Source organism: Coffea arabica, chromosome 6c, assembly GCF_036785885.1.
Source record: "Coffea arabica cultivar ET-39 chromosome 6c, Coffea Arabica ET-39 HiFi, whole genome shotgun sequence".
In the NCBI taxonomy this organism is placed as follows: Eukaryota; Viridiplantae; Streptophyta; class Magnoliopsida; order Gentianales; family Rubiaceae; genus Coffea; species Coffea arabica.
This window is the reverse complement of record NC_092320.1, coordinates 11,159,432-11,173,649: the sequence shown is the minus strand read 5'-3', so window position 1 is coordinate 11,173,649 and position 14,218 is coordinate 11,159,432. Positions and strand designations below refer to the sequence as shown.

The 14,218-nt window shown below is 37.5% G+C and overlaps 1 protein-coding gene across 2 annotated transcripts; it reads right to left on the bottom strand.

The window, feature by feature from the left end:
- Window positions 1–3,558: 3,558 nt before the first annotated feature.
- On the bottom strand, window positions 3,559–13,904 carry LOC113692789 (uncharacterized). Of its 2 annotated transcripts, none has more exons than XM_027211354.2 (13): window positions 13,327–13,904; window positions 12,531–12,683; window positions 12,224–12,436; window positions 12,050–12,139; window positions 11,744–11,857; window positions 9,949–10,218; window positions 8,349–8,505; window positions 7,190–7,267; window positions 6,624–6,724; window positions 6,251–6,421; window positions 5,133–5,207; window positions 4,323–4,409; window positions 3,559–4,195 (listed from the first exon to the last, which is right to left on the bottom strand). In XM_027211354.2, exons 1-13 carry the CDS (start codon window positions 13,717–13,719, stop codon window positions 3,851–3,853), a joined length of 2,247 nt encoding a protein of 748 aa, XP_027067155.1. In that variant the 5' UTR covers window positions 13,720–13,904; the 3' UTR covers window positions 3,559–3,850. The 2 variants fall into 2 exon arrangements, with proteins under 2 accessions (XP_027067155.1, XP_027067154.1); XM_027211353.2 differs by having other exon boundaries at window positions 3,699–4,198.
- Between the last annotated feature and the right edge of the window lie 314 nt (window positions 13,905–14,218).

The window sequence follows — 14,218 nt, the reverse complement described above, 5'->3', positions numbered from 1 at the left end:
CTTGGCTGAGCTTCACAAGGAGAAAAGAAAGGAAAGCTTTCATCTTACTTCTTCATTTCTTGCTCCAATCAAACAATTTAACCGATTAAACTTGGATTTCCTCCATAAAACCTCTTAATTTAGTGGTATTAAGGTTGGTTGTGAAGTGGTTTGGAAGACCAAGGTGCTAAATTGCTTCCTTTCTTGAGTTGGTAAGGTGAGTAGCTAAGGAACCTCTCTTTTCTTCTCAATCATGTTTAATTAGTGACTTGTGATGGTTAAAGAGATGGTTTGATGGATTATATCTTGAGTTGTGGTGGACTTGATGAAGTTTTATAATTTTTGGGGATTTTTTCTGTTTTAATATGAACATGGTTGTGTGGTTATATATGATGATTGGAAATGATATTTAATGACTCTAGGAGGTGGAAAAAGTGATTAATTGCAACCAATTTCTGTTTTGGACCAAAAATTGAAAAGTGAGGGTTTTGTGATGAACATTCTGTCCGAATTTTTAGGTCCTAGATAGAGGCCGAATTGGCCTTTACTTAAAACATGAAAGTTGTAGGGAATGACATTTTAGAGGTGCCTACAAAATTTCAGGTCAATCGGAGTAGCGTAGAGTGAGAAAAGTCGAAATTACTATTGCTGTTCTGGTTTACCCGAAATTGGGATTTGCGACTGTAATTGGTTGTTTTGGCTGGAATTGCTTCCAAATTGGATGTTGAGGCCTTCTGATGAAATTTAGCCCTATTTCTTAGCTTTCAGCTGGTTTTGGAATTTCTGGATTTGGACTTGGAGAGCCTGAGTTATGATGTTTCCGCTAGAATGCGTTCTGTGAAGCTGTTTTTGTGATTCTGGTGTAGTATCTTGCATTTTTGACCTGGTTACACTCGAAACTGGATTGAGTGACCTTCTTCAATATTGTAGCCCTATCTCTTAGCTTCGAAACGGTGTATCTTGTACCTTCATCCGACAATCGTAGTGCCTTTGGTACCATTACCGCAAAATGACGTCAAAACTGTTTTTCTGGTTTTGAACTTAACTTTCATTTCCAAACTTTTCCCTAGTTTGACTGGTACTAGTACTACTTGGAGTTTGCTGAATGGCTATTGGATGAACTTGTTATTATGTGTGTACCTTTGGAACTGGCTGAGGAAATAATGAAGCCTTGACGGCTGGAAAAGTAAGCAAATTTAGTGGAAGTGCTGTCCGCACTTTGAAAGGATTTGATTGCTTTGAGTTTGTGATCTAAGACTTGGATTTGAGCAAGGCAATGATATATGATGAATGGTTTCTGAGCCATGGAGGTGAGTGATCTCAAACTATTTCTGAAGTTATTTATGAACCGTTTCCTGCATTATTTACTTTTGAGCTGTTTCCAAAGTTACTTTTGTACCGTTTTCTTGCATTATTTACCTTTAAACTGTTTCCAAAATTACTTTTGAACTGTTTTCTTGCATATCATGCGTGCTTGCATGTGAGTGTTCCTTATTTGCTATATTTTCTTGACTTCATGACTTGTATTATTGATTGATAACGTGTTAAGTGCTTTGAATGATTTCCAAAACGAGCTTTCTAGGCGAGTGTGTACTTTATCGCACTCGACCTAAATAACTGTGCAATTTTCAAGGATTTAATTATTGAAATGTTAGTTGCGCATGAATGTAAGCCGTTTGGCTGAATTGGACCCTGCCCTTCGTTACCGATCGATTCGAGCCAGAAGCGGATTCGGTCGTACGATATGGTGACCCTGGGTGAATTTGGTATACTCGAGTATTACCTTGTAGTCCGGCTACGTCCGGATGGGTGGAGTCCGGCTACGTCCGGATGGGTGGAGACCGGCCAACGTCCGGGGAAAAAAAAAGATGAACGAATAAAAAAGATGAACGATGGATTATTTATAAAAAAATGAACGTATCCTTTCATGAATGTTACTATCGCTTTCCATTGTACATGTTTCTTGAATTATTGATACTCCATATTTAATGTTTTGTAAATGCTGTAATCGTTTCTGGACTTATCATTTGATCTATGACATCATTGATTTATGACATCATTGAAAAGAAATATTGTTAAACCGATTTGATTACTGATTTTCTGGTTACTCACTGAGTTTCTAACTCACCCCAAAAATATTTTATTCCCCTCCACAGGGCTCAAGGCGAAGGCAGGACTTGTTGTGCTTATTCACGTGAATGGATGGCCTATATCTTGTACAGTTTTGGTTTTGGAATCATTTGATGTATAGTTGGGAATTAGTTTCCGCTGCATTTGTGACATGTAATTATTGCAGATTTGGATGTATATTTGTGGATCATGTGATGTATATTTGAGGTTTATTCTTGTAATTCATTTGAAGACTTTAGTGAACGACTGAGTCCCGGCGAGAGCCGGACAGGCGGCCCGCCGAACCCTCTGGTTCGCCTTAGGGGAAGGTGGGGCCGTCACAAAATGCCAAAAAGTCAATTCTGGTTTTGGAAGAAAAGACAACAGTCTATACCGGGTTGAGTGAAGTCTCTTTAGGTCTTAGCAGCAACTCGCCTGCTTAGGTTGTTATCCCACATCGAAGGTTTGGGAGGGGTTTTAGGTAATTTATAAGTATTCTCAAGAACCACAAGAGTTGCTGGCTTTTGTAGTTTCCTGTGGAATTAGGTTTATAAAATGCTAAAAACTCAATTCTGGCTTTGGAAGAAAAAACAACAGCTTGTACGGGGTTGAGTGAGGTCTCTTTAGGTCTTAGCAGCAGCTCGCCTACTTCGGTTGTTATCCTACATCGAAGGTTTGGGGGGGGTTTTGGGTAGTTTATAAGTCTTCTCATGAACCACAAGAGTTGCCGGTTTTTGTGGTTTCCCGTGGAATTAGGTTTGTAAAATGGCAAAAAGTCAATTCTGGTTTTGGAAGAAAAGACAACAGCTTGTACCGCGTTGAGTGAGGTCTCTTTAGGTCTTAGCAGCAGCTCGTCTGCTTAGGTTGTTATCCCATATCGAAGGTTTGGGGGGGGGAGGTTTTGGGTAATTTATAAGTCTCCTCAGGAATCACAAGAGTTGTCGGCTTTTGTAATTTTCTGTGGAATTAGGTTTGTAAAATGCCAAAAAATCAATTCTGGCTTTGGAAGAAAAGAAGGCGCCTCCTCTAGGGACATATGTACTCGTTCTTGACATTGCAATAGCTGCACTGGAATCTGATCTCATATCAGTATTGCACCAACAGTTATTCTTCGCCATATGAAGGCCATCTCTAATTGCTGCAAGCTTATGGAACAAAATATCTTGACTTTGTACTGCCACCATTACCAATGATGCTCCTCGGAAGTTTTTCATCCCACCGTCATTAGCAGGGACTGCGCAGGAGATAATCAGGCTTTTTATCTGGTATTCCAATGCCTCCGTAACTTCTATTCTTTAATTTTATTTCTTACCTTCCAATTCCTTTCCAAACCCGTTGTCAGACCAAAGATTTGAATCCTGAACCTACTGATATATCATATATGAATATTGCATTTTGCCAAAAAGTAGAAAAATATAGATAATCGAAAAAATACATTTTTTTTTAGATATACAAATTGACAGATTTGAGTAACTAAATTGGTTGCTCCCATTTTTGTCATTCGAAAGATAACTCCAAAAAGATTACATGCAGGTGTCTCTGGCATTGTCACAACAAAGTCAGTAAGTTTGAAAGATACAGTGGGCTAACACAGGCCACAAGAGGGCGCCTCAACACAAACGAAAAACATACAACTGTATTACCAACAGTACGAGGTGCCATGGCTGGGTTGGTATAATTTTGTACATTGAAAAGGATAAATACAGTATGCCGTATCGAGCACAAACATACAAGATGGTTAATTGCAAGACGCGATAGGTTCTCATCCATCCTGCCCGGGGCAGCATGCACCACAACAAGTGTAGCAGCCTAGGCATGCCAAGGAACCGCAGAGTTGCGTTAGGACAACCGCACACTGGTCATTCAACCGTGAGCATACTTTAATACAGCACATGCAGCAGCAGTAATCGCAGAGTTTCCCACAACAGTTAGATGCTGCCTTTACTATAATCTCAGCTGCTTCTAGATGTTTAGTTTCATCAGATCCTGGCGGAATATTGTCAGCTGTAGCCGTTAAGTTGCCAAAACCAACTCCAAGGTTCCGTTTCACTATTATTTTCTGAGCCTTTGGATCTTCAGCTCTTTGAGGATCAACTTTCTTTGGAACCTGCTAGAATCAGCTCCAATTAAACAGGTGATAACTTACCATCATTGGAAAGTATAAAGCAATGAAAAAAAGAAGTCGAGCAATTAAAAAACTTGTAATTTAAAGCTTTTCTGGGAGTAACATAAACCTGTTTTTTGTTCACCATGTCAGTCTCAAGCAAGAGTAAATGAGTGAACTCAGAAATTACAGAATTCTGAAGGCTCAATTTTGCAATCTGCGAATAGGAAAAGCAACTCCGTGATGACTTAGTACTCAAAAGTAACTGGAAGATCACGATAATAATAGTGAACTGCTGAGCAAACTCAAATGCTGAGGTTCTTTTTGGGCAAGCAAATATAAGCAAGAAGGCCAAATCCCCGAAATTTTTGCAGAAGAATCCAGATGAATGATAAAACATATATATATATATATCTTCCAAAACCTTTTCTACATCAATTCTTGATAAGCCAAAATTTCATCGCACTTTCCTTGCAACAATTTGCTAATTACACCTCTCTCATAATATATTATAAACAGAACCAGTAATTAGCCCATATGCAATTAGTTTATAGTCCAATTCAAATCAACTATAAGTAACACAAATTAACACACCCATTATTCAACTATTATGAATTTTCAATTCTTAATTCTAGTTCTTGCAAACTTAGGATATTTAACTGACTTAATTTTCTGCCTAATAGATATATGATTCATGGATAAATTACACTTTACCCTCCTATGGTTTAGCATACATAGTGTTAATTAAGTTGGGTAAATATGTACACCAACAGGCACACAAACTACAAATGCAGGTTCAACTCTCAGAATTTAGTCAGCAAACGTGGAAATCCTTTTCAGCACTTATCAAGCATGCACCCAACATTTTATAAGCCGATCAATGCTAATTCATTGGACCTATTTGAAGGTCATGCAATCCTAATGTCAGAACTGAAATGACCTTTGTCTCAAGCTCCTTATTTTCTGCAAACCAGGCTTCTGCTGTGAGTAGTTCAATCTCTTGCTTTGCTTGTACCTGCTAGACATAAAACAATTTGTCAGAGGGTAGCAGAGAACTTTTGGACATATCACTCCCTTCATACTTCAGTTCTAACATACTGTGGAGAATTACTTCATAACTCTTGGGATCAACTATAGTAGGAAACTAAAAGCATTATCTACATGAAACATCCAGGTGGTACTTCTTGAAGAGTTGGCACCTTTCAATTTAATAGGCACTTGCTATCATAATAATAACCCAAGTATCGTATCTTCTCTTTTGTTTATGTCGCATTTGTTTTGAAAGTACTATCCATCTTTGATATTGTTTTCCATAAAGCACATAGCAGTATTGGGTGCTTGATTAATCAATTCAGAAGTTAGCATCCCATCAAACAACAACACGGTGAGCTTTAACATAGATATCACTAGAACAAAACAAATCTCAGAATGAGACCTTCAACATTCTTTGTTACCATATTTTTTCACAGAATGAGCAAAGCAAATCTAGACTATGATGATCCCCCTGCACATTCCCTCAGAATTTCAGCCGCTATGGGTCTGCTTTTTCCTCAGAACTTCAGCTGCTTGTCCAACTTATGACACTATAAGATAAAAGGTTCTTAGCCCTAATAGGACAAGGACTACCATTTTCCCTTCTCTTCTTTTTGTATTTTCAAGTATCTCTTTCTATTTCCATTGGCCTCTTTGGCTGGACAGGCTGTTAAAAGAAATACATGCAAACATGTTAATGCTTGCCAATGTCATGGACATATATCAAGCTTGACCTTCAGTTGAAGACCTTCCAGTCTAAATTAAGAAAAACTGAACAATTTCATAGAAGAAAAGTAAAGAAATTTTGTAAAATTTTATAACTACTGATCTTTTGCTTTTGATAGCCGAGGATTTCTTTTTGTTGGACAGTTCTGAAGTAACAAGGCCAGTAAAAATAAGATGTTAAATTTAAAATAAAAACACAAATTTCAAGAACAGGATAAAATAGAAAGAGAATCTAAGCTACAATCTCTAGGTGACTAAGGGTACATTTATATACAGTAGCACACCAGATGTCTGTCTCACCTTGTGAAGAGGTATGTCCTTTGCATGGTGTACTTTCAGGTCTGCAGAAAAATTGCTTATATCTGCAAAGATTCCTGAAACTGCAAGGGCATCAGGGAATGTCCCCTGATACCTCCCTGATACTATCAACGGGCTTACAGATGAAAGATCTGGAATTCGAGAAGGATACACCTATGATGTTTATAAACAAACTTATTAAACAACATGGTTGAACTCCAATTGATAGGACAACCTGTCTTGAAATTGAAGTGAACTAATGGATGACAGATATATGCAGACACAGGATATCCTATCAATTTGATGTCAGGTAGTCCTATCAATTGATTAAGCAATAGGTGCCAGATGTATTCAGACATGGGAGATGCAATCATACCTCAAATTCATCAAGATCACCCACATTCTCCAAGGCAATATTTGCCAGAATGATGGATGAAGCTCTAGTAAATAAGCCTTCTATTCGAACGTCGATGGAATCTAACAAAACACCAAGGTGTATTACTAAAAAACAGAGGCGTGAAATTTATTTAGGTTTGTCTAATGAGTGACCTCAAGACACTAGTTAACTGCACCACAAAGTGTTAAGTCTTTTGGACAAGTAAAGTTAAACCTGGCAACTGTCTAAACCCAGGGGGCCAATAAATGCGAGTCCCTGGATTATAGATGGAAAAGTATGTGTGTGTGTGTGTGTTTTTTTTTTTAATTTAAGAAAAGTCTATTTTGTGAAAAGGGTATATCTTCCTGAAACAAAATCATTAGTATGATAATTCGACCTGTCCAAACCTACAAAACCCAATTCTCAGTCACTGCTCACAAAGTACAGTGATTCCCCTTTCCATTTTAAAGCACAAATTCTACTACAACTAGTTTATTCCATCAACATAATTTTCATAGGTTCTGCTGTCAAAGCTTTCTAAGACAATATCAAAACACAAAGCATACCTGCATCATAAGAAGCATCATGGTGGCCACGGCCAATCATCGCAAGCATCCGAAGGAAATAATGGTTACAGAATGAACCTGAAAAGTGTCTGGAATTAGAAGGCAACAAACGAATAAAAGCTCCTCTGTTAGAATAATTGGTTGTAGTTCATCCACCAGAGAAACACTGATGGATTACATGTATATTCAATCATTGGACTCCAAAGTGTCTTGCAGAAACATGTACTTTGCCCTCTTAAAAAGCAATCTCGATATGGTGCTTTTCTTTTCTGAACAATCTAGAGGCATCAATTAGGACAACTTTGAGCTCTCTATTGAATAGCAGTCCAGAGCAGGCATTAAAGGAAGATAGAACTCTCCACCATAAGGCAATGAATACAGAGAGAAGCCACATTACATAGAAGGAAAAGGAATCACTTAAGTATTAACCGAAGAGGTTACTCCTTAAAATTTGTAACAAACCATTAGATGATAGAATGTAAATAATGCAACAACAAAGGATTACAGTTTCTTCTTTTGGTTAACTTATATGCACAACAGCATAAGTGTTGACAAACAATTTACATTTTACTACCATGGGGGAAATGTTGAAATTAATTTGATCACTCAGGACATAACACGCTGATCTGGAACTCTTGTATGGTAGGCATGTTAGGGGTTACCACCTTGTTCATCTCATTTATTTCAACTGCAATTGAACTTTGACATGGTTAATGCCCATTCTCTTCAGTCTTTAAAATTGAACAGCAAAAGAAAATGAATAAAAAAAGAAGCAAGCAGCATAAGAATTATGCACTTCCTAAATGACTCAATGACAAATAATTCTGGAGAAATCAATTTAACTTGTCAATATCTAATAATAAGCCATATCTGTTTTCCTCTTTTCATTGCTATAAGTAGGTATGCTGCTGGAACAATGCTTGTATGAATACAATGGCCGTGCAACATTTTGGCTACTGGAACCCAATTTCTAGTGTATTCTAGACAAGGATTTCTCAAGGAAAAAAATAAATCAGTATTGGACCAAGTTTTAAGAAACACATTTACAGGAGGAGGAATTGAGCAGTTAGGATAAGAAAAAGCAAGTGTTTTTCTCCTTGATATTGTATTAAAGCTGATAGACTACAAGTGATAAGCAAATAATCGAAGATAAACATACCTATCCCAAATGTATAAATTCGTGGGAACATTTTTCTCTTATCCATCAAGCGATGTTTCATAACATCACAAATGCGTCTCTCATCTTCAACGGCGCCATCGGTGATGAGAAAGATAATAGGAACAGAGCTTTTGGTATCAGATAACATCTCCATTGCCTGAGCAGAGAAATTTGATATAAGAGGAACTTCTCATAAGCACGGGAACACAGTAGACACAAACATTCAGATTTCTACAAACTTAAGGTAAAACTAGCCCAATAGGCACATTTGTGTACCAAACCCATGAGTCAGCATGCAACCATACCACACACATCTAAGCTTTAAGTTTTTGTACCATACAAACTCTAAAAAGAATGTCAGGGATAGAAGATTGTCATTAAGAAATATATATACATATATATAAATATTTTCATGTCAAGATTACTCAGTGAAGCTTTGTCACCAGATGATATTCTCAAAGATAAAGGACGTAGTACTCCTTCTAAACCTATTTCTATACAAATGGGAAGGTCATTTGTCATCTGTTTATATATTGTGCCTTGACGCAACAGGTTTGAAGACATTTTGAACACATTCTTCAAGTTGCAATGACTGCTGAATATGTACAGGAATACCTGAATCTCTTGGTGGTTGCATTACTCATCCAGTCTTAGTTGAAAGCTTTTTCATTAAAGTGTCTTTATTGAAAGTGTCTTTATTTATGATGCTTATTTTGTCAAATCATGGCCATTGCTTCATCACTCTTAACCTCTCACATCTCAGGATAAGAGGTACTTAAGGTGCTACAGGGATCATTCTATGTTGAAAGCTTTTTCAAAATAAGGTTATTGAAAGCTATCCTTCATACATGTATGTATGATGCTTATTGTGTTGAAGGAAGTCATGGCCATTACTTCACCACCGTCAACCTCTCACCATCTCTACGTGGTTTTGTTAGGGGAAAAAAGTCAAGGAAAAACTGTCCATTGTAATCTCTATAAAGGGTAAAAATCTGTCAAAACCATGTATACAATACTGAAAGAGATAGAACCAAAATTGACTCAAATACTGAATTAACCAAATGAAGCAAGCTTTACTGACTTATCATATGATTAAAGGTTCCTCTAACAATTTCTTATATAACATCTCTAACTAGCATAGGTTAAGAAAGCGTGGCAATTCTTCTATGGATCTGGCACAGCAACTTTAAAATGTCAGCGTTTCAGCAAAGAATTGTCCTAAAAAAGACCAATCCTTTTTCGAACGTTAAGACAAACACTGTTTTTTGGAGGTCTAGATAACTAGTTTATGTACTCTGTTTTAGAAACAAAAAATCTCGCCATGTATTTTGGTTATGCCAAATGTTAATGTTGACTGAAACATTAAACTTACATGCACAACATATGCTCTTCCATTGAATTATATTCTAGAACCCATTTAGATATGTTGAATACCCGGCATTCAAATGGATAAATAGTAATCAAATAAAGCCTAATTCTCCAGAGAAACACCCAAAGAGAGAGAGAGAGAGAGAGAGAGAGAGAGAGAGCTAGAGGGATGGAATATGTATACATTGCCAGAATATGTGAAGGTATACTTGTGCCAGAAAAGAATTAAGACCTGAGTCAAAGGAAGTAAAATATTTGTACTGCCGCCTGCAATAAGATTCATGTTAATCCACTCAGTGACTTTCTCAATAGCTTCTGTGGTAGCTGGCACCAGTGTTGATGAGAATATATAAGTTTCACCATTGAATGCTATTACATTAAATAGGTCCTCAGAGTCAAGCTTTGACAGAGATGAAAGAATAGCATTCTTGGTATCATCAAGAGGCTTTCCCCTCATGCTTCCACTTATGTCTATGATGAATATCAATGTTTTCTTGAAGACCTATGAGATATAAGTAGAAGATCACATCAATCCAATTTTTAAATGAAAACTTCATTAAGCATTCTCAAAAAGTAAAAGAAACTTAACAAGCAGAGGATGTAATGGAGCTCACATATCTCACTCTCTCTCTAGAGCAGATCAGTCCAGCAAAGTGTGGGAAACTCTTTAACCTATTGATTCTTTTGTTGAACATATATCTATGCAACTATATATGTCTATGATATTACAGTTTAACAGTAGATAAGACCATGTTTACGGATTAACCATCTAGTACTCCAAAAACCTTTTGGCCTACACAAGTCTCCACAGCTCTATATGTGTATAATTTTACAGATTGCAAGCAGATAAGACCATGTATATAGGATTGAATAACCTTCTAGTGGTTTGACAAAACATCCTGGTATTTGCTTCTTTAAGTACCAATATGGCTACATTGCAACCAACAGTAATTTTCAAAAGACAGAAGAGAACCAGTGCTAGTAAAAAACAGAAGAGGGATTAAATTTTTAATCCAGGTCAAAATGTCAAAGCTGACCAAATACGTTCTTAACTGGTGTCTAAAGTAAAAGCCCACAGTAAGAGTGAATCAACAAACTTTGCAGCTTCAAGTACGTTATTATGCTCAGTAGTTTCACATACAACTTGTTTCACTTCATACACAATCAGCGTATTGCTTTGTAATAAACAAAGAAGCACACTGAGGGTACATAATGCCAGATGACCCCATAAAAGAGGATATAGAAATAAAAGCTGAGCTTTAGATTTTACATTTTGACTCGATTCATGACCTAACCATTTGGATTTCAAGAATGCATTGCTTCTGTAAACAACTCTGACAACTCAAGCACATCCTCATAATGACAAGAGCCAAGTGGAAGCCAGTCAGATCGTAAGTAGTGCTACTCACAAACATTTTATATTCTAAAGAAAGTATCTTAGACTGTATCCGTGCAATATTGATGACACGTTAACTTTTGAATCCCTTTTCTCAGGTTCTTCAGTTCTTTGTCAGGCATTTAACGTCTATTGACAACATCAAGAGAAAGTGAAAGTTAAATTCAGAAAGAAAAGAAAATTCAGTATTCCTGCTCGTGATTGGTCACTTCCGATGCATCCTGAAGCATGTTTAAAGTTGCATCAAAATTTTTATCTCTTATAAAGTAAATCATTTATATCTTGGCATGAACATTTATGTACATATGTAGCCATAAAGACCACATGACCAAATTAGAAAGCAACCATGAGACAAAGGTAACACTTTGATACGAGAAGAAAAGAATAAGCTAAGTGGGACAGAAAATTATCAAATTATTTGCCTAATTTGAAATTTACAGTACAGGGCTGAAGGTGCTCTTGGTATCCAGAATAAACTACCATGAGCATGATCATGTACCAACTGTCTAAGGAAGGCACACCGAAAATAGTTAAAAGAAATTCTTTTGTTCTCTTCTTGCTTTCAGAAGTTAATTGCAAAAGAAAATTCCTTTCAATGTCAAAAAGCCAAAAGGAAAGGTGCTCAACCAACCTTTCTAGACTGGTTTCCGGGAAAAAGATAGAAGCAGAAAGCTTCTCGTCGATCAACGTCAAACAGTGATGGAGATTGCAAAAGCGCACCACCATACATTTGACTGGTAGAAATCTGCAATGACAGATAAGAGATTTGCAAGAGATGAGTTATCTAGAGCTGCATTCGTGTTGTATAATTTTGCTCTGTGCTTTCATTTTGTTTTCCATTTTTCTTCTTCTTCCCAAACAAAAACACCATAATGTCTGATTTTAGAAGAATGAAGTACTATGCAACTTACATAAACAAAAGCGGGGAGGGCCTTACATTATACGTAAAGATGAAGTCACAACTTGACCATGTAAGAACTTCTGATTCATATGAGAAACCCAACTGTCCTGCTTGGCGCCTTAGCTCCTAGAGATGCCACAGTTCATTTTGTCAGTTAAAAGTTTGCTCAAAACTACATCAAATAACAAATTAACCTACGTAATTCTGTACCTTGAGAGGATGGCTGGTTGTCTTGCACAAAACCTCTGTTTCTGGACCACAATTCACATTTAGGTGTATCTTTTCCTTTTTAGAAATTTTCTTTCCAGCAGGTGTGACATAGTCAGGGAAACTAAAGGGAATATTCAAGGTGAACTGGCCATCATGATATGATAATTTCTGAGACCATTTAACCTTAACAGAAAGATTTGATCCCCCATCAACCTGAAAAAATAAAATAAAATAAAATAAAGATTGTGCATAACAGGTAACAGGTAAAAATTAAACAATAAAAAACACAAAATGCGCATAGGTTCACCTGTGGTATGGTAAGAGTGAAGATATGCGGCTTTAGAAAGCACACATCTTCAGCTTTGGCTCCCTTCTCTGCATTTCTTTCGTCGTCCATAGAAATTAATTGAGTAGAATATGATTTTTTGGGCACCTCAACCTCGACACCTAGAATTGAACCCTGTTAGCCAAATAATTTATTACTTGAGAACAAACAACCATCATTGTTTCACTTATTGTGAAACAGCAAAACATTCTGAGAGTACAACACCTAAAATCTGAAAAAGCATGGAGATTATATGCATGTCAAACCAAACAACTAACTGGGTTGCAACTCGTCAAGCCAGAAGGCAATATTCTTAAATTGTGATGTCCTTCTAAATGCTCACGTAAGTTAAAAAGGAGCAATTTAAGGCAGTATCCATTAGCCGTATGTATCAAAACAAGGAAAGCTTTCTGCAATGAAACTTAACAGAAAGCACCAGGATTGCAATTTTTGCATGGTCATAGGAGACTAAAAGCTTGGCGCACATTTCCTGAAGTCGTTGAACTATGTTTGTTTGACATTAGCATGTTACCGTCCTGTAAGCTCTATGAGATTACGACGTTGAACTTGAAAGAGACTTGGTTTGATTACGTATACAATTCTCAGACCGGCCGTTTTTTGTTTTTTTTTTTTTTTTGAGCTGAGCTCGAGCAGCTTGATTCGTCCCTCCCATGAAAACAAGTAACACGTGATCAAGGGTAAAAAAACACATGTTCAAAAACTTCTATCAAACAGGAGTTCATCTTTTTTCCTTCTGTGAAAGGGGGGTTGTGTTCACCTGTTCACCCATAGGAATTACAATACGACAATCACAGGCGCGGCTACCCATGACGCAATGCACTCGCCAGGAGCCGCTAACGGTAACGAAAGCCGTGTCCAAAAAGCAATCAACTTCCAGCGAAACGCCGTTCATCTGGAGCGGAATGAGCGCGGGAGGATCGCACCTGCCGTGCACGTGAGGCTGATAGCTGGGAACGTCAGGGTTATCGACGATAGCCGGGTCGCCGATGACGGCATAAATCATGACGGCCGTGGGCAAATACATCTGCTGGGGCGTCTTGTCCATGGGCGTGATCGGCTTGGGAGGCGCAACAGCCCTATCTTTCCCAAAGTAGATTCGCTTAGAAAGCCTTAAGCCGTCCTCCACGGCCCTCGCAAACTCCTCCGCCATTTGAACAAAATCGTTAAGCCGCCCCACCCGATAAACCTGAGATTTTGGAGTGGAAGCAAAACTATAAACAGGGAGAAAAGGAAAAGGAAGAGAACGGAAATGTGAAGAGACGATGGAAATGAAAAAGATGTTTTGCTCAAATGGGATCTCGGAGAAAGCGATGCAGCGTTAACGGCTATGTTGGTGGGGTTTGATTTGATTTGATTTCTTTTATTCTTTGGTTGGCTTTGTCTGTTTGTTTTTAGAGTTAACTCTTCTTTTTTTTTTTTTATTTAATATATTAGCATGTAAATGTACCTCTGGTTAACGCGAATGAAAGCCAGCATCTGGATCGTTTAATAGTTGTACGTAACTTAATAAGTGAGTAATTAATATCCCGACCAAGTCCGCAAAACGATGAATTTGCTTATGAAAATAGGCTAAGTGGAGTTTATGCCGGCGTGGAAGGCCAGCGGTCCGAGTTTATCCAGACTGATTTGTATTCTTGGACATTTGCCGA

Coding starts and splice junctions, on each gene's coding strand:
- LOC113692789 (XM_027211353.2), bottom strand. CDS start 13,719: ATGGCGGAGGAGTTTGCGAGGGCCGTGGAGGACGGCTTAAGGCTTTCT. Junction 7,268..8,348: donor AATTTATACATTTGGGATAG/GTATGTTTATCT, acceptor GACACTTTTCAG/GTTCATTCTGTAACCATTAT. Junction 4,199..4,322: donor ACATGGTGAACAAAAAACAG/GTTTATGTTACT, acceptor AGCTGATTCTAG/CAGGTTCCAAAGAAAGTTGA.